Source organism: Neodiprion fabricii, chromosome 4, assembly GCF_021155785.1.
Source record: "Neodiprion fabricii isolate iyNeoFabr1 chromosome 4, iyNeoFabr1.1, whole genome shotgun sequence".
In the NCBI taxonomy this organism is placed as follows: Eukaryota; Metazoa; Arthropoda; class Insecta; order Hymenoptera; family Diprionidae; genus Neodiprion; species Neodiprion fabricii.
Window position 1 is genome coordinate 7,544,549 of NC_060242.1, and position 18,545 is coordinate 7,563,093.

The 18,545-nt window shown below is 37.3% G+C and overlaps 1 protein-coding gene across 1 annotated transcript in view; it reads right to left on the reverse strand.

Annotated features, from left to right (window-relative positions):
• Nucleotides 1-4,891: 4,891 nt before the first annotated feature.
• Nucleotides 4,892-18,545, reverse strand: part of LOC124181069 (protein bric-a-brac 1-like) — a 73,335-nt gene continuing 59,681 nt past the window's right edge. Inside the window, exon 4 of the mRNA XM_046567245.1 lies at nucleotides 4,892-6,005. Within this exon, the coding sequence (XP_046423201.1) occupies nucleotides 4,992-6,005 (1,014 nt within the window). The 3' untranslated portion in view covers nucleotides 4,892-4,991. The remainder of the gene's footprint in view (nucleotides 6,006-18,545) is intronic.

An 18,545-nucleotide genomic window follows, 5' to 3' on the forward strand; every position in this document is an offset into this window, starting at 1 on the left:
ATCGAATTTTACTTCGAGTATAATTATCTACGATTCGCAAATTTTCGTCCCTCTATCTCTTTACTTTTACGGTTAATAATCGTGATTTTTAGGGTTGTATTTTTTTTTTTTACCTTCGATTTGTTTCGTATTTTTTTTTTTTTTTTTTGTTCTTTTCGTTTGTTTTTTTTTTGTTTTTTTGCTTTTAAACTCTTACAGCCGCAGTTCGTTCTTATACATATGCTCTAAAGAGACACAATTTTTTTTTTTTTTTGTTTTTTTGGTAAAAACCTTAAATCACCATCAAATATTCATATAGTACATCTAATTATATATTACTTACGGTATAAATATAGGAACATTCATTAAATAGATATATACATATAATGTGTGTGTATGTGTGTAAATATATTGTTGGATAAATCATTATTTATATATTTTTATATTACTTGGTGTTGTATATTATGTAAGATGTAGATTTATATTATCATACATATATCGCACACGCATATATACATATATATATAAACATTATCATATATATGCGTATGTGCGTGTGAGTATGAGTATTTTGGAAATTCCAAGCGTTTTCACCTAGCTTCGAACCTTCGCCTGCGTTCCCAAACTTGTGGTAATTTAATTGAGAATATCACAAATATTTCTCTTTTTCGTTCATATCATTCACGCGTAAATTTTATATCTTTCAGCTACTTCGAAAAATCTGAAAGAAGTGCGCTCAATTCTATGCAAAATTATAAAATTCTTAAGATAGTGCAGAAAGTTGTTTATACCATTACAACTTCATTTACTTTTTTTTAGGTTTTTAAGACCAGTTTTGAAAATTCAAAGCTACTACAGATAATTCAAGATAAAATCTTTGACATTTTGACCAAAAGGTTCTGTAATTTTTTTTAGAAAAATTTACAACGATAAATGGAGTCGTAACGAGTAAATAATTCGTGACTTCCAAGCTTACTTTTTTCAACCTCTTGAAGTTTTTGAAATTTTGCATAGAGCCAACTGCAATTTTGTTCAGTTTTCTAAAAGTGGCTTGAAAATTTAAGGTTTAATATTCAAGGCTTTCATCTTCGGAATGATGCGTGGCATCGGAAAAGGAAAATACATGCGGTTGTACAATTCGAAAGCACAGTCATATGCTAAAGTTCTGACAAAATTGGAAATAGCGATCGTCCAAAGCTGGATGAAAACTCGTAAAATTCCCCATATAGTTTTAACCGTCATTTCGAATGCCCGTGTCTTCCCTGACGTCTGGTTTTGAGGCTTTTCATTACTCTAGTCAGATACTTATTTCGTTTCTTCGTTACATAGACTCAGCAATGAGGCTTGCTGAATATCGGTCAAATTCATCACTTGATGAAATTGACGTTGTGGAATTAAATCGATTGCTGAATCTTTAAAAAAAAAACCAATCAAAATGGCCACAAACAACCAAAGAGATACATGCAGAGAAAACAAAGATAAATCATTCTAATCTGATGTCGAAAATGACACCTTTTAATTTAATTTAAATATTGAACCGAAATAAACAAAGTTTGGGTAAAAAATGTTTCACGGAGCTTCGCTATCTTAAATTTTTGGATTTAAACGTTGAATGTGAAGTGGGAATTCCAAAAATAAGAAAAAATAAAATTTTTCTGTAAACATATTATCACGAAATATGATTAATTTTATTTCTCGGATAAATATCCGCCATATTGGGTTCACCGTTTTAAATTTCGTATCAGTAGCCCAGCCGTCAGGGAATAAAATCTCCGTCCATTCACAACCAACGTATTTGCCGGACGGTAAGACAGACAGATCATACACATAGGTATAGAGGAACAGTTAGACACGTTCGATCCGGACGTATAGTAGTAAAGTAAAAAAACAATCGATGCCATTATAAAGCACCAAACGAATAGGAAGAGAGGTCACCGAGATAAGTCATACTAATCTGATGTCAAAAATCATATTTTTTTTTTTAAATTTAAATATTGTATATTGTATATACTGATATATATATACCGAGAGAATCTCTTGAAACTTGAAAATCAACCGCGCATGCGTCAAATAATTCAATCTCATTGGTTGGCGAAATCTTCCCGCAGCGATATTCTTGTCTGCGATGCAGGCGGGCCAACGTACAAAAAATTTGTACGTTTGAATTTTCAAAGAGCATAAGCGTTGAATTCCGACCGTTCGTTGAATAATCGACTTTCCGACCCGATAACAAATGCTGCCCAAACCTTTCCGAGTCACTGCCTCGATTATTTGAGATTCTAACCTCGAAAATTCGTATCAACTGCATCGCCGTCAGAAACAGTTTGACAGCTGAAAACTCGAGATGGCCAGCCTGCGCGAACAGCCGATAACACTTGCGCATGCGCGGTCGATTTTCAATTTTCAAGAGATTGTCCCGGTACAGCTATAACAAAACGAAACGAAACAAAAAATTATTTTATAATTTTTCTATTCATCGTTCGTCATTCCTTATGTGTAAATATACATGTATATCATATATAATATATACATATATACATATATACATATACTTTTCCAGTATTATGTATTCGTTGCATCGCACCATCAATCAGTGAACCAATCATGAATCATATTACGACGTAAGATTCATCATATACCTATGTTTATTTACTGCAATATGTATATACGTATAGGTATATTGTGTGTATATGATGTTTAATGTATTTTATAGTAGTTTCATATGTTTATACGTTTAAACGACAACGGACCAATTACTATTATCATTATTATTATTATTAGTGTTATTATTATTATTATTTGCTTACCTTTGCAACTTCTAGATTAAATCTAAATTGTTACACCGGAGCACCAGGCTAGCCTTTATGTTTATGTATCTGGAGGGAACCTGAAAATACAATCGACGAGATTTTCAATATTTGGCACGCAGATGCTTTCGATTTGGAGGGTTGGCTGCCTGGATGCTTCATGAGCCGGACAATCTCACCAGTAGAATAGCACCCATATTCAACTTGTCATTATGATTATTATAATGATTAATTGTTATTAAAATTATTGGTAATATTATTATTCATTATTCATTATTGTTATCGTTATTATGACGCTTTGAAAATTTACTCAAATTTATATTCATCGTTACAGAACGTTTTTTTTTTTTTTTTTTTTATTTTTCTTACTTACTTTTCGTTTCATTATTATTCTCAACGTCAAGAAAAAAGGAGAAATTGATCAAGAAAAAAAGAGGATACAACAAGGTGGAACACGACTCCCAGGATTACGGCGCGAAAATTGAATCTATAACTACTTTTATTATTGTACCTGTGTGATTACGCGCTTTACACATCAACGAACGAAAGGATATCGTCTGCAATCAATATACCTGCTGCAATTAATGACGATTGAAATTAAGGAAATAGATTAAATATATGGATGAAAGAATTCCGCCAGTTCGACGTACGGTTTAATTGACGCTACTTAACGCAAAGTGTTCGAAATATTTGTTGAAAATAATGAAAAACAAACTTACCCCTTCGGAAGTGATTCGAAGATCGGATTATTGCTAAGATATTAAAAGGGGACTCGAGTCTCAAAGGCACCGGCACACACCGTCTGGGAGTCGTGCATTATCACGGAAAAGGATCCCGTACGTAACTGTAGAACGATTTTTTTTACTCTGAGTATAATTAAAACTTTTCTGTGCGTGTGCGTGTGTGTGTGAGTGTAATTTAATCGAGAGATATAAGAAGAAAAGATCAATGCTCACTCCGTTTTCCCAGTATGTGAAGTTTATTACAGCATTATACTGAGACGAGTTGAAATGGTTCTAAAGACGATTGAAAGTCGTGACCATTGGCCGATCGTTAAAGTTTTGTGAAAATCTACACGATTCTCAAAGTAATTGAAAAATTGAATTCAGTTTTTTTTTTTTTTTTTTTTGTTCTTAACTCCCACTTATTTTTTTACCGTATAAATTTCATTCCAAAGCTTGTTTCCGATCGAGATAATCATTCAAGCCGCACGTTGTTTTTTGTTTCACATTTACGTGATAGGTACGCGATAATTCGTTGTATATTGTCGATGATTTGAACAGGTTTAGAAGAAGAATAGTGATATTGAAATTTGTTACAGTTAGGTACAAATTTCGAATAGTTTCAGTCAATTTGGGTTTCCATGGTAACTGAATCGCATGAGATTTGCGGCAGAATACGGATATGAAATTGCGAAATACACTCGAAATAAAAGGTTTGCACGGTGATTTGCAATCTCACTATACGGTACAGTTTTTGGATAAATATTTCCATTTATAGCAATACCGAAAGTACCGAATGTAATGCATTGAATCTTTCCTCTTTATATATCCGGTCCGATTTGGAAGAATATTTATGGAATTTAAGTCACACACATAAATTGGCTGTTTTATGATTACTACAGAGATTCGGAACGTTTTTTTTTTTCTTTTTCTTCCATCGAGGAAAAAAATATCGATATTAATGGATTGAAGAAAAAAATAACTTAAAAAAAAAAAACCGAAAACAAATGTTGGCCATTGTTTCGCTCGACGCATTCTTTATACGTTCTTTGGTAAAACCTTATCACAAATTATTCTCACTAGCATATTGTAAAAATCTTCATTCTCTTTCTTCTTCGTCGTACGCTTATTTACCACCTCCAGAGACACACTCGTCAATATAACATTCATTGACTATTGGCATACTCGGAGAAGAGAACATCAACGTCGACTAATTTTTCAATCCTTCCTATAAATATAATCACAATGCGAAATCCGATCAACGCGTACCAACAGCAGTTCGCGAACGCGATGCCACACCATCCCTCTTATTCCAGAGGAAAGCCTCCGATTGTAAAAAAAAAAAGAAAAAAAAAAAAAGAAAAGTAAAACAACTTCCGTCCTGAGGATCGTAAATGAAAAATCGATCAACTACCGCGCGGTGTGGATGAAAAAAAGGAGCGGACCATGCGATTCGCAGATTGAAAAGACACCCTCGAAGCGTTTAACGCTGATGGATGTGGGTGGTGAGGTGCTTCGATAGGTAATCAGCCCTTGCGAAGCACTTGCCGCACATTTCACAGTGGTAGGGTCGTTCGCCGGTGTGGATGCGAAGGTGTCTTGTGAGGTCGCTCTTCCCGCCGAAGGCTCGCCCGCAAAATAGACAAACGAAGGGCCTTTCGCCCGTGTGCTTGCGGACGTGGAGCTTAAGGTTCTCCTTCGACCTTACGCACTTGCCGCAAAACGGACACGCGAACCGGCGCTCCCGTCTCTCGGAATCGTGGCCTCTGAGGAGGCCCAGCATCGTGTCCGCGGGCTCACCGCGTTCTTCGTCCTGCAGCCCGGCGTCCTCGGTCTCTCCAACTTCGCTGCCCCCGCCACCCCTGGGACCGACGGCGACGTCGACGTCGACCGGAGCCCCGGGCTCCTGGAGGCTCTCCTGGACGCTGGTGGTCTCGGAGGTCGTTTCCTCCCTGGGAGCCTCGGGTGAGGCAACCTGAACGCGATCCTCGGCGTCCGGGAGGCTCGGTTCGCTGGTCGTCTCCATCTGGGACGGCTCTCCGGTGCTCGAAACTTGGTCACTACGCTCCGCGGGCCCCGGCTGCAGGGACTCGGGGACCCGGTGGAGGCGTTCCAAGGCGTGGTTCAGTCGGTGCTTCTTGAAGGACTTGAGGTACCGGAATTGCATGCCGCATACGTCGCAGGTGAAGAGTTTGTCCGCTGGGAGGCGCGCGCGGTGGTTCTGCTCACGGTGCTTCACGTACGCCGATCTGTATCGGTAACGTTGGCCGCACTGCTCGCAGGTGAACGGTTTGTCGTCGGAAGGGTGGCCCGCGTGCTGCAGCAACGCGTGACGCTCCAATAGCCACGCGGATGGAAACGCCGCCAGGCAGACGCCGCACCGACGCGCCAGGCTTGCCAACCCACCGGACGGAAACAGCGAGCCGTGGGCGGCGCTCGACGACCTCTCCATCAACGCACCCCATCCTCCGACCTCCAAACCCAGGGCCAGTGATACCTGTTGGAAAAAGACAACGGTCAGGTTGGACGTTGCGGCGCGACGTGGAACCACAATTGGAGAAAAAAATCTATAGTGTCGAGCAGGGTGGTTCCTCGAAAGGTCATTTTTGAATTTCGACCCGTTCGCCCTCCAAATCGATGCCAGATGATTCAAAAATAATTCCATCATTTTTACGGATTTTCATCTCAATTCTAACCCGTGCCCCCAAGAGGGTTGATTTTATTCAACCCTTTTAGAAGCACATCAAATCTACTCCACGAATTTGGATGAAATTTGATATAGAGGGGTTTCTTACGTCGCTGATTACGAATCTGAACTCGAAATTACAAAATTTTAAATGGTGGGACCAACATGGCAATATCGAGTGACTTTTGGAGTTTTGGTCTATCATATTGGATCCACCACTTCGAATTTTCAAATTTTTACCTTTAGATTCGTAAATAGCGACCAAAAAAACCTTTCTGTCGGTACCATATTTCATCTGAATCCGTTGGGTAGATTTGATGTGCCCCTGAAAGGGTCGAGTGGGGAAATCTACGTTCTTCGGGGCACGGAATAGATTTGAGATAAGAATCTGAAAAAATTAGGGAATTATTTTTGAATTGTTTGGAGCTGATTTTGGGGCCAACTAGTCAAAATTCAAAAATGCCCTTTTCAAGGACGACCCTATTGTCAACTGAATTTGCCAACGCCGGACGCTACATAAGAAATTCAATCACTGAAGATAATTATTTGTTCATCTAGTTATCGTCAGTTTATCATTTAATCAATCGTATACTGTAACACAAGTGCGATTCTTTCAAGTAGAAATTCGAAAATATGGTAATGATCTCGAGTCTACGGTGGGAGAAAAAACCTGTTGTAAATACAGTACATTATGTAACAAGGGAATGATCGACTTTTATTCCTGTGTTACATATAGGACTTTATTCCGGACTCAATTCTGGTCGCATTATTGATTTAAAAGTGATTTCCTTTTATGTATAAGTGTGATCTACCAGTCTGAAAACTAAAATATCATCGAAAGTGTATAATAATACAGAGAGATGTAGGACAAAATGGAAACGGAGAGAAAACCAGAAAAACTGAAAAATTAATTTCCTTTATTTTCCGTGAATGCGGGAGTAAAGTCCTACTTTTTTCTCACAGACGAGGAAAAAAAGTAAAGAGGGAACAATATGCCATAATATTTCGTCCCGATCTTCAGGTCAAAAAAGTGAACATGTTTGAGTCAGAAATAAAGAAATTTACTCACTGAAGTTGAATATCGCTTGACTCAATTGAGTCAATGATTGAATCAAAGGGTGTTCAATTGCTGTGATTGAATTTCTCACTTAGCGGTCTGTGCTGGTGGATTTAGTTGACCTAACCGATCCTTTTACTCAGTACAGACTCAATATCATTAGGGTATTTCTGAAAAGATCGAAACTGCGGTCGTTTTACAGAATTATTCTGATACTCTCTGTAGATACATGGCTTTTCGTTATTATTCGTGTGCTGATCGAAATTCTGGATGATAAAAATTTCTGTTGTCCAATGAATTCTGTCATATCGATTGTCAGTCAGAAGAATTTTGGGAAGACCGGTTCAAAATGGGGCAGTGAAGGAAAAAATATGATTACATAGTTATTGAAATGTATGTGTTTGTCTTATTTTACTGCTGTTCGTATACTCGTAATTTTCGAAAGTATTTCACCTTTTCAGCTAACGTGAAAAAAATGTCTTTTTTTCGGATTTATCTAGCACACCTTCAATAATTGTAATTCCTTTTAATCTTCTTTTCCGTTTAAATCGTCAATTATTATCATGTTATAAAAAACTGAGGAAAATTGCACAGGGACATTTAGAAAAAGAGTATGACCACATGGTTATTCAAATGCTGTTTGTCTATTCCTATTTATCGACGAATTGCAAAAAAAAAACTTATATTTTCTCATCCACTTTTGAACCTGAGACAACAGTGCCCCATTTTGATTTGTAAAATGTACCGAGCATACGTCGTTAACTCTAAAAATAAACTCCCGTGCCTTTGATAGTCTATCAACTTTTCAAGCTTCGTTTTCTCTTGTAAGAATTTAGTGAGTTTTTATTCCAGTATCTATATAGCGACTCGAAACGTTTAAACAAAATTCTTGTACCGATAATTCAGGACTCACTTTACGCTCAGCTGACACAAACTTTCCCCGATTGAAAGTTCTTCGTCAACACTGATCATAATATCGTTGTATCCAAGATTTACCAGCGCGTGAAAGATAAATGTGCCACTGAGAAATTGGTCTGCGGATAATATCGTGATTGCGATACGATAGTGAAAAAAATCCGCAAGAAGAACTTGTGAATAAAGTTCGATGACGAAAACCTTGAATCGAGTAAATTTTTCTCACTGTTGTATCGAATAATTGCTTTCATGGTGGCGGCGAATTATTAATTAGACGTTATTTGGGCTAAAGATGAAACCTGTGAAATTCATATTGGAAAACGAAAAAGACGCGATAGTATTCCAGCATGTGTGGCTCTGTATTTCTTTGAGCAATCCGCCACACTCGACTTGAGCACTTTTGCACTTATCTGATCATGATCGCGATAAGATCCTGCATCGGATAGAGTCGATACATGTGTACCTATCTTGAATAAAATAACATTCTAAACGTCATTCAGAGGATGTATGTAAGTTACAAAAGTTCTCATTTCATTTTCATGTTGCGTCTTGACTTTGTACACATTTTTTCCTATCGTCGTCAACGTGAATATCAATAAATCAAATCCTCACAGGGTTCCATCGTATGATTCCGAAATATAGTTTTCACGAATTATGCCTACACTGGGAGTTGTAGAAAAAGTTCAAATTTTTATGTTAAATTTCCAGTCAATTATCTACTGAAGAAAAATCCAAAATTCATTCTGTTGTACGTGTCTTGCTGTTTTCATAAGGTAATATCGAACCAATTGATTTTAGTTTACACTTATTTTTCCACTAAGCTTGACTATATATTTTTTTTGTTTTTTATCAACAGAAGGAGTGCAAAACAGTTGGAGACGTTTGCCTAATATTTACTAGCGCGTTGAAATATGAGTAAAATAAAACATTTGGTATATCGATGAGACAGAAAACCGCTCTTAATTGGTATCAAAAATTCATTTCAGATCATTTATCGAGAATTTATTCACGAATGAAATTTTATACTATGGTTCATAAATGTTGGACAAATTTTACACTTTTGGCTTTAAATCAATTGGCGAATAATATTGTCACTTCAATGATATAAATAAATGGTCGTTATAAATGAAAATTGCTCGTTTTTTTTTTTAAGGGAACATGTTCAGGAATGTTTTTCGACAGTATTCAGCACGACTGTAAGCTAAGTTAGTTGCATTTTTTAATCCTCTACTTCCATTCTCCTCTGACCAAACCGTATAATAGCGATACATTCTCGATGTAATTAAATACAGATGGGTGATCGGTTGAATGACTGATGAAGAGACACACAAACGGAGTTAACACAAACAGTTTGCATTTTTTATTCGACAAATTGTTATATTACAACTATGATATGCAATCGTTCTTCTAAGAACCGAAACACAATATGAATTATACAACTTAAAGTTATAGTAACAAATAAACTGAAACCTCGCAGATGAAACCAAACCATCGGTCGACAAGTTTCGGGGAGTTAATCTTCCATCCTTACGTATACAATTTTATATGAAATGATTGTGAAACGATATCAATTTAGAGAATCATCTCGATCTCGATTTTATGCCACCCTCGGAAAATCTCCCCTCAACTTTTCGCAAGTTCAAAATCAACTCTTTCCCTATTTTCATTCTTTGCATACATATCTCGATACATGTGTATATATTTGTCTACATATATAGGTATAATAACATATCACACGTGGCAAGACGACTCGCATATTTCGCATATTTCGAAAATATAACCGCATGAATATGATCCTTATAGTCTGTAGCCGGTTAATTTTATTTCTGCCGTTTCCTTCCCCCCCCCCCCCCCCCCCCCAATTATTACGTGTATCAATGAAGTGCATGAAAATCGCTTCCTCACCCAACGTGTTTAAACAGGCTGCCGAATATTGGCCGCAATTCAATGATTAAATTCTGTGCAAGTGCGTCTCTATGATACATTACACTATTATATAGGTAAGTGTATCTATACCCTTGTATAGCGAGTGTCTCTCTCTCTCTGTTGAAGTATTGTTGAGAAATAGATACTTCTTTTACGTTACGTACAACGTATATGATACAAATTCAATATCAATTGACTTGAAATTTTTGCACGCCTCTCAAACTTGCTGTTTTGGTTTCTAGATAATTCGCAGCACGAGGGTACGAATCTTGAGAAATAGGGAAAAACAAATTGGTATTCCAAGTCAAAACTGCGGTCAGAGAATTTTAATTCTTCGACAACGTTAGAGGAAAAAAACCGTGCAATGATAATAACACAATTCATTAGGTCTAAGGTTGCAGAAATTGGCTAAAGTTTCGAAAAAGAAAGAAATAAGTTTGCGAAAGTCAGTAGATCGTTGAGGACCAATTCCATCCACGGTCCAATCGTTTAAAAAGCCGTTCAAAAAATCTACGGCAATCTCATTAGCGCCAATTATGGTAAAGATAAATAAAACAACGACCTTACTGTGTAACAAAAACGAATCTGGATTAATTCGAGTAACACAGGCAAAGATATTAATAATTTGATGAAGATTTTACAATGAGAAATTTTATAACGATTGATGTTTATGGACTTATTTTGCTTGCATTAAACAAATCTTACGTTATGGTACAGTTGTGACGTGCGGAATAATGATGGATGAAAATCCGTTGTACGGTACTTACAAACAGCTGTTTGAAAAACACCCCAGAGTTCAGGAATTCTGAGCGTGGAGGTATGTCGTTTTAAAATCACCGATCACATCATCACTGACGCAAATGACATCACTAAAGATTTTTCCCACAGTTTTTCCTCATCTTCTAACTTTCAATTCAAACTGCGAGCCCCGTTCGGCATCTCCTCTACATATTATACACCACGAGTTTCTATTGAAAGGATTTTGCTCGACAATTGCAACTCGTCTAGTTTATAGGCGTAACCAACTTTATAAAAAAAAGTTACTAGCATTGTTAACATTCAAGAGGTTAGGGTTGACTGTCACTTGTTAACCGATTCTAGGGAACTTGTTGTGATCGTGAAAGGTTTGTTTCAGGTTCGGAGAAAAGTTGTCGGCCAATGAAAAACAAGCAAGTTGAATCACTCGCGCCAGGAGTAAAAGTCCTTTCACTAAAATCTCTAGGTATACGTAACAACTGAAAATCTCTCTCTCAGTCCGTATATTCGCTTATAACTCGAAAACTACCGAACCGATTTTGATTATTCTTTTTTCTATGAACAGGTAAAACATTCGGGCAGTACTTAGGCTGTACTTCGTTACAACGAGATCAACAGTTTTGGAGATATAACGATATTCATAAGACAAGTCGAAACGGGATCAGGCACTTATGCGAACGCTGACCAAACTCTTACAGATAGAGGCAAGTTATGTGTTCAAGAGTTTTCAAGGTCTCGACGATCTCTACAATAAATACCGCCAGAGCATAAGTCTGGTAGTTCTGCCGCAAGAGTCATTTGAAAATATTAGCGGGTGAAGCCGCGACAGGCTGTCAATTATTGTTAAATAAATAAATTTGAAAAAAAAAAAAAAAATTAATTTCTTATCTAGAATGACGGAATTCGAGGGGAATACGCCCGATTTGTCGAATGGAACTGAAGCCGGTCCTCTCGACGAATTTTCATTCACGTCACAAGGTGTTTGTGTACAGGTGACACGGCGTTATACGTGTGCGAAATCGGGTATTTACTCCCCCCCCCCCCCCCCCACTCTCTCCCCCTCCCCCCCTCTCGCTCTCTCTCTCTCTCTCTCTCTCTCTCTCCCTCTCTCTCTCTCTGGCGACACGACAGATCAAACGCGACGGTCGTAATAGTCACATCTCGTTCGGCGGGCCTTTGCTATTTTTAGTTCACCAAGTGTCACGTGACGCGCGATTTTATGCGTATGTCCTACACTCCTCTACACTGCCAGCGATCCGGAATATCTAGGACCCGCAAGGTCGCGTTCGAACTGCAGAAGAATTCAAAGCCTCGCGCCTCGCCTTTCGCGTTTAGCGATCGCTCCTGCTCCGGTCACTTAATACCTTATGTCATCGCGACTCCCGGCTGCGTAGGTGCGTCGACCTTGGAAACCACGTGGTTTTCCTCTATGTTAAATTTATTTGTTCGTTAATTTTTTTTTCCACAACTCTCTCTTAAAACTTTCTTTCTTTCGGTTATATCATCAGCTGTTACAGCACGCGTTCTAATCCTCGTACAATTTACAGTGAATTTGACCTGGTATACTTTCGGTCTTTCCGCGTTACCGATGAAACTTGTTGATTTTTTTTTTAATTCTCTCTCTCTCTGTCTCTCTTTTCCTTATTTGTTTCGTCGTTAGCGATAACACAAAGCGATAAGCTAAACTTTATCACGCATTCTTATACTAATTGTAACGTATAACATACGTTATGTTTATTTTATACTTATTTTTTTTACCCTGCAAAGCGTTATTGCGATTCGTTCCGATGAATTTTTTCAAGTGATGCTGATTTTGCACGATCGTTTAGACGACACTTGCAGATCGCATTTATAGCCACTCGTGCAACATATATTTTTACGATCGTGCCTTGGATTTTTAGAATGCAGCGCTGCTATTTTTCCGTCAGAAAATCGCTAAACCAAGGTTCAAAGTCAGTGGTTACGAATGATAGAGTTGATAAGCACACCGTTTTTTACAGACAATGGTAAAACTTCTTCATCATTAAAAAGTCAGTGTTCAATTTATAACGCAAAAACTTTATCTGATCTCTCTAAAGCAGCACGCAATGTAAAAGCTGTCCAATTTTCATATCAAGAGCAATTCATTTTCTCGTAAATATTCTCTTTGAATTGTCTATTGCTGTTTTTTTTTTTTCTTCAGCTGATCGGTTAATGAAAAAGCCTGTGATATAGGTAGACGTATTGCAGTGTAACAGGTCATTAACGATAAACTTAAGCTGCGTTGTAAAAAAGAATTAAAAAAAAAAAAAAAACTGTTGCGCGGATCACAGTTGAAGTTTTTCACAATCCGAATCGATCAGTTAATTGAAGAAAATCAGCAACTCTCAAGTCTTCCGAACGTCCGTGAGATGTGTTGTCTGGTAGAATTAAGCACCATCAACTCTAACTGCAACGTTCAGTCTAGTGCGTTATAATTGCTTACTCCTTTTTAATTCTTTCACAAAACGACAGTGGCAATACATCGTTTGTAATACGTGGGGGAGTTCAGGGATTAACGCGGTGATTAAATACCTCGTGCAAAAAAATTCCCGTCAAGTTTATGTCAGCTCGCTATTAAAACCGCGCTGTATTATATTGCATATAGGTTTATAATAACGGCTATAATATAATGATGACGTGAGGCGTGAACGTGAAATGAATGAGTAGAGAGTAATCGAACCATCAATCAATCCCTCGTTATACCTGTACATGAAAATTATACTATTATCCTACGTACGTACTATATAAGATATTGTTGTGTGTACGATATGAGGTCTGATATCTGTCACCAGCAATTGCAAAAGATGTTGTTTTTATTATTATTATTGCGTTTCCGTATAATATTAGGTATATTATATACGTGGGCAAGTACTTAGATATTTCATATTGATTACGTCATGTAATATTAAACATGGCTGTGTTCGTGTTTTTTTTTTTTTTTTTTTCTGCTTGGTGTTTGTTGTATGGTATTTTATTTAAATGTATTGTAGGCAATGTAAACGATGATGTAAAATATTTGTATCAAAACACGTCAAATTTGAATCTCTATTTTTATATTTATTCCGATTGTTTTGTTTCTTTTCTAAAATTCTAATTCGATCTACATATTATCGTAGAAATTAAAATCAGCTCGCCAGATTCGGACGAATAGATTCCACCAAAATTGAAAAACGTTTGACTGAAAAATACAGAATAGAGGCGCTGCAATTTGGTTTGGACAAAATGCAACGCAATGTGTAGAAAAGAAAATACATTTTCAGTTCAAATTGTCGCGATCTTGGATAATTGTCTTTACGGTATTTTATACACTGAGAGAAATTTTTAGTTCCGGTTACCGCTCAGTCTTTAACTATTTTCATTTTTTACCAGAATCGAAAAATATAGTTCTAGGTAGAAAATGAAAATTACTTTTCTAGTATCCCTTACTATTCTTTCTCATCACGATCACTGCTACCATATTTTCTTGCAACTGTTGCGAAAATTTAATGCTCGTGCAACGATAAATTGACGTTAAAGCCTTGTTTGACTAAAAAAGCAGAGTAAACCTCACAAACTGATTTCGCGTTGCAATAAGCAAAAAAGGATCGACGATAGCGCAAAATGATTACGCGTATCTCGTTTTTCGTAATTCCAACAATAATCAAACAGTTTTTTTAACGATACCTGTTTTACTCAATTTTTCTAGTTACCGTAACGAATGACATTTTTTCTCAGTGTAATCATGTATTTTAGGAGATAAAAAGCATCGTAGACGACGATTCGTTCGTAATTCTCGTAGCGTTATACGTACGGTTTAACAGGAATGCGAATAACGCGGGTAGAGAGACGATATTCCTGCAGATATTACTTGGAGAAAATCTAAATTTAGAATCAATCGCGTAAATATCACCGAGATATAATACGGTATACATGTATACATGCAACGAATGCACAGTGCATTGGCATTGTCACGACTGTGCAGCCAGCGTCGAATCTTATGTACATGGAATTTTCATAATACTATCATTTGCGTTGAAAACGAAATAATATAGAGTGTCGCAGTAGCAGGTACATCACGATCGGGAGGGGCGAATAACGGTCAGTTATTTTGCAGGAACATCGTCTATACATCGTGCATGATATATGCAGCGACTATGTATAACGCCCGTCTGTGCATATTGAATTCTGATGACACGACCGATCGGTGATCACGATTTGCCATATTTTACAACCGGTCAATTTTTTACTTTGCACATGTTTTTAACGACGCTTCAAACGAGTGCAACGTACTTGACTGCGGGATTAATTAGGTCTGTTCATTCTACTGCGGAAAAGTATAAAGATAAGGGGAAAAAGTATAACGTATTACATAATAATCCAGGAATTCGACAGGCCTGAAGGTTATTTAATGCGGATTCACGCGTATTTTTGCGGCTTAGAAATTTTAGAGAGATATACGGACAATTTGTCCTCTTGAAAGATAACGATCGGTTTCTTTGTTGCGCAAATGCAGCCGATAGTCTAGTGAATAAAATGAGCCGTCGTGAAGTGAAATCGAACGAGTTGACGTTGTTTTTAAAGATTTTTAAGCGATTTGTAACGAGGCATTCGAATCTAAGCTTTTGTTTGTAATTTCAATGTTTTATACCGTTGTATTTTTATGAAGATTCTTCTAGCTTAAAAATTTATAAGTGGTATCGATATTTTCTCAAGAAATCTCTTCCAAGGACATCGTTTCACACTTTTGATAAAAGTGATGCCAAAATTCTCGTTGACTAGTTTCAATAAGAACAAGTTGACAACGAAGATAATGTGAATATTGCATCAAGTAGCTGTGAGATTGGAATGACTGAAAATTTGATTGAACGCGCCGTAATCGTTTTGTTACAAAAATATGAAATTATTGTATCACAACAAATTGAGCATAGTCTGATTCATGTTTAGTTCAGTCAAAAGTTGAATGGTTGAAAGAGGTAATGAAATTTGTTGCTTCAAAGATTCTTTGCATTGACTGAAAATTATAGTTATTCGAGCGCACGAAACGTATTCTTCGAATGTTATCATTCATAATTCTGTTGACTCAAAAATTTTGTGTGATTTACTCGATATTTCATGGTTAAAATCCGGAAAAAATTATTGTTGTATGTGTTCTAATATAAATTTAACATGTGTTAAAAGTCTCTGCTTATTTGTAGTTAATGTCAATTTCCATCACTCGAACCTAGATATTATACTTTCTTTGATGGTTACATGTGTCTGTTGCCAACTTTGTCTCAAGCCATCCGTAACTGACTCCTTAGCCGGCTATCCGGTTTTATAACTATCGCTTAAGCTACTTTTCTAGCGAGAAAGTTCGCCGCCTAGCGGCCGTTTATGGTACTATCATAGTAATGCTTACGACGAATATATTCTCCACTTGTTTCAAAGCATGTCGTGTTTCTTTTAAATCCTGAACAAATCAGGGCAACTGATTCAACCAGTCACGCCGAACAAGCTCGACTTAAATCAACAAAGCATGGCATTCGATCGATGTAAATATTGTGTTGAATAGATTCATGTACTTATTTGATTGGAAGTACCTAATTGTTTCTGTCAACAAACATGCGACTTCAAGGTGCAACATATAAACTTGAAACGAAATGATATTTAATTGACTAAATTTTGGAAACACATGAAATGGTTCACTTGAATCAATACTGCACTCGATCGCGATAGGAAAGGCGCGTTTAAGACATTTTATTGAATCAAGGAATTCGCTTGACAAAATCATTTTGACAAACTAACTAAATCGTAATTGCTGAATTGAAGTCATAGTATTTGGAACAAAGAAGGGAACTAGACTGAAGCGAATGGATTTCCACAGTGAGAGAAATTTTTAGTTCCAAATAAAAATTGCATCATTGATCTCCCGCAACAAAAAAAAAAAAAAAAAGGCAAACGAGACTGCACCCTGTTTGGCAAATCGCGCTTGAAAAAGCGAAAGCTCATTGGCCGCGCGCCGCGTTTAGACCAAGATCGAAAGCTGGGCTTTGTAATAGTGGCATGGCGTTACCCGGTGACCCGATGAGGAACCTGGGGCGAGAAATGGGGTAGTAGAGTAACTCGGCGCAGCCCTGGTTACCGGAAGAGGGCCTGGTCGCTAAGGGTGGATCGGAGGACCGAGGGTTGCCTATTATTCCCGACGTACGGCGCAGGTGGGCGTGTCTTAAAACCCTGCAGGGCGTTACGCACCCTCTGATCCCTAAGCGCGCAGGTCAAGGGTTTCGACTTGCCGAGGGAGGATGGAGACCGCCGTTTTTACTCCGAGGAGATTCTCGTGAGATATTCCGGACGCAATTGGTCGCCGCAGCTACTCGAGAGCTGAGGACCCTTATCCGGGTGAAAGACGACATAGTTACAAGAAAAGTACCCGGGGTGTACCTCACAGATTTCCTTGATTCTGTAACATGTTCCGGTGCTCCGAAAAACTTTGGACACGTATTTTTTTTTCTTTTTATCCGCCAATTCGGCCATTTAAGGGGTGAAAACCGTCCCCAACGTTCAACCCTTGGAAATAAGAAAACAAAGAAACATAATCACGTCGGTGTAGAAAGAAATTTTGTCAGGAATAAAATTTTGTCAGGAAATTTTACGGCATCGTCGAGAAATCCTGAGAAATTTATTTTTGGGGGAACGTTTTTAACGGCCCGTCATACCGTACGAAAAAATCGAAAAAAAACGTATTCAATGTTTTTTGAGAAACCATGAAATATTGTTTTATCGAAGAATCAATTAGGTAGTCAAAAAGGGTTTCATCGACTTTATACAAAAACTGAACAACTTTGACAATCTTCGAGTGTCCAAGTGTTTTACTTCCTGTTTATCAATGTTGTTTGAAAAGAAAAAAAGAGAACGAGGGAAGTTATTTATTATTTATTAAGAATTGTTATTATCCTATAACTGGAAATTTAATTTTATATTAGATGACCATGATTTGAAGTTGAGAGAATCGCCCCCAACTATTTTCAGCTGGACGAGGTTTGTTTTGCGTGTAATTAATTTTATGTCCGTCCACAACTCGAAAATAAACGGATTTTTGTCAATTTGTTTTTGATCAACGGTTTTTCTTTCGTATTTAAACTCATCAAATTTTTGTTTAATGCTTTTTATCTCAATCGATGAACTTGTTTTGAACTTAAAACTGTTTAGATTTTGGATTCGATCCAACCAATATTTTTCAAGTTATTATACAGAATAACAAAATTGAAACGAAAAACATATCTGATTCAATGCTTTTTGATCTTCAAACGCATTTCAGAGGGAAGTTTTCAGGCTAGTCATCGAGGTCAGCCAAATGATAACTACTTGTTTTAGTATTATGATTCGGTTAGAATTCATTCAACAAATACGTTCGTTTTCAGAGGTCTGTATTATTCAAATTTTGCATTTTGAATATCTAGAATATATGTCTCATCATAAACAATCATAAGAATAGATCGAAATATGAATCAATAGACCAAAAAAAAAAAAAAAGAGCAAAGGGGGAGGGGAGAGGGTCAAGATTTGTGAAGTATCATTTTCGGGCGTTGGGGAGTCTCTCAAATCATTCAAAAAAGCGAGCGCGTATGTTGAATGGCCCCTTAATTATTTCGTTATTGCTGTGCATGCCAATGCCACAAGTAGATCGGAAAAGGTCTCACAGTTTTTGTTATTTCCTT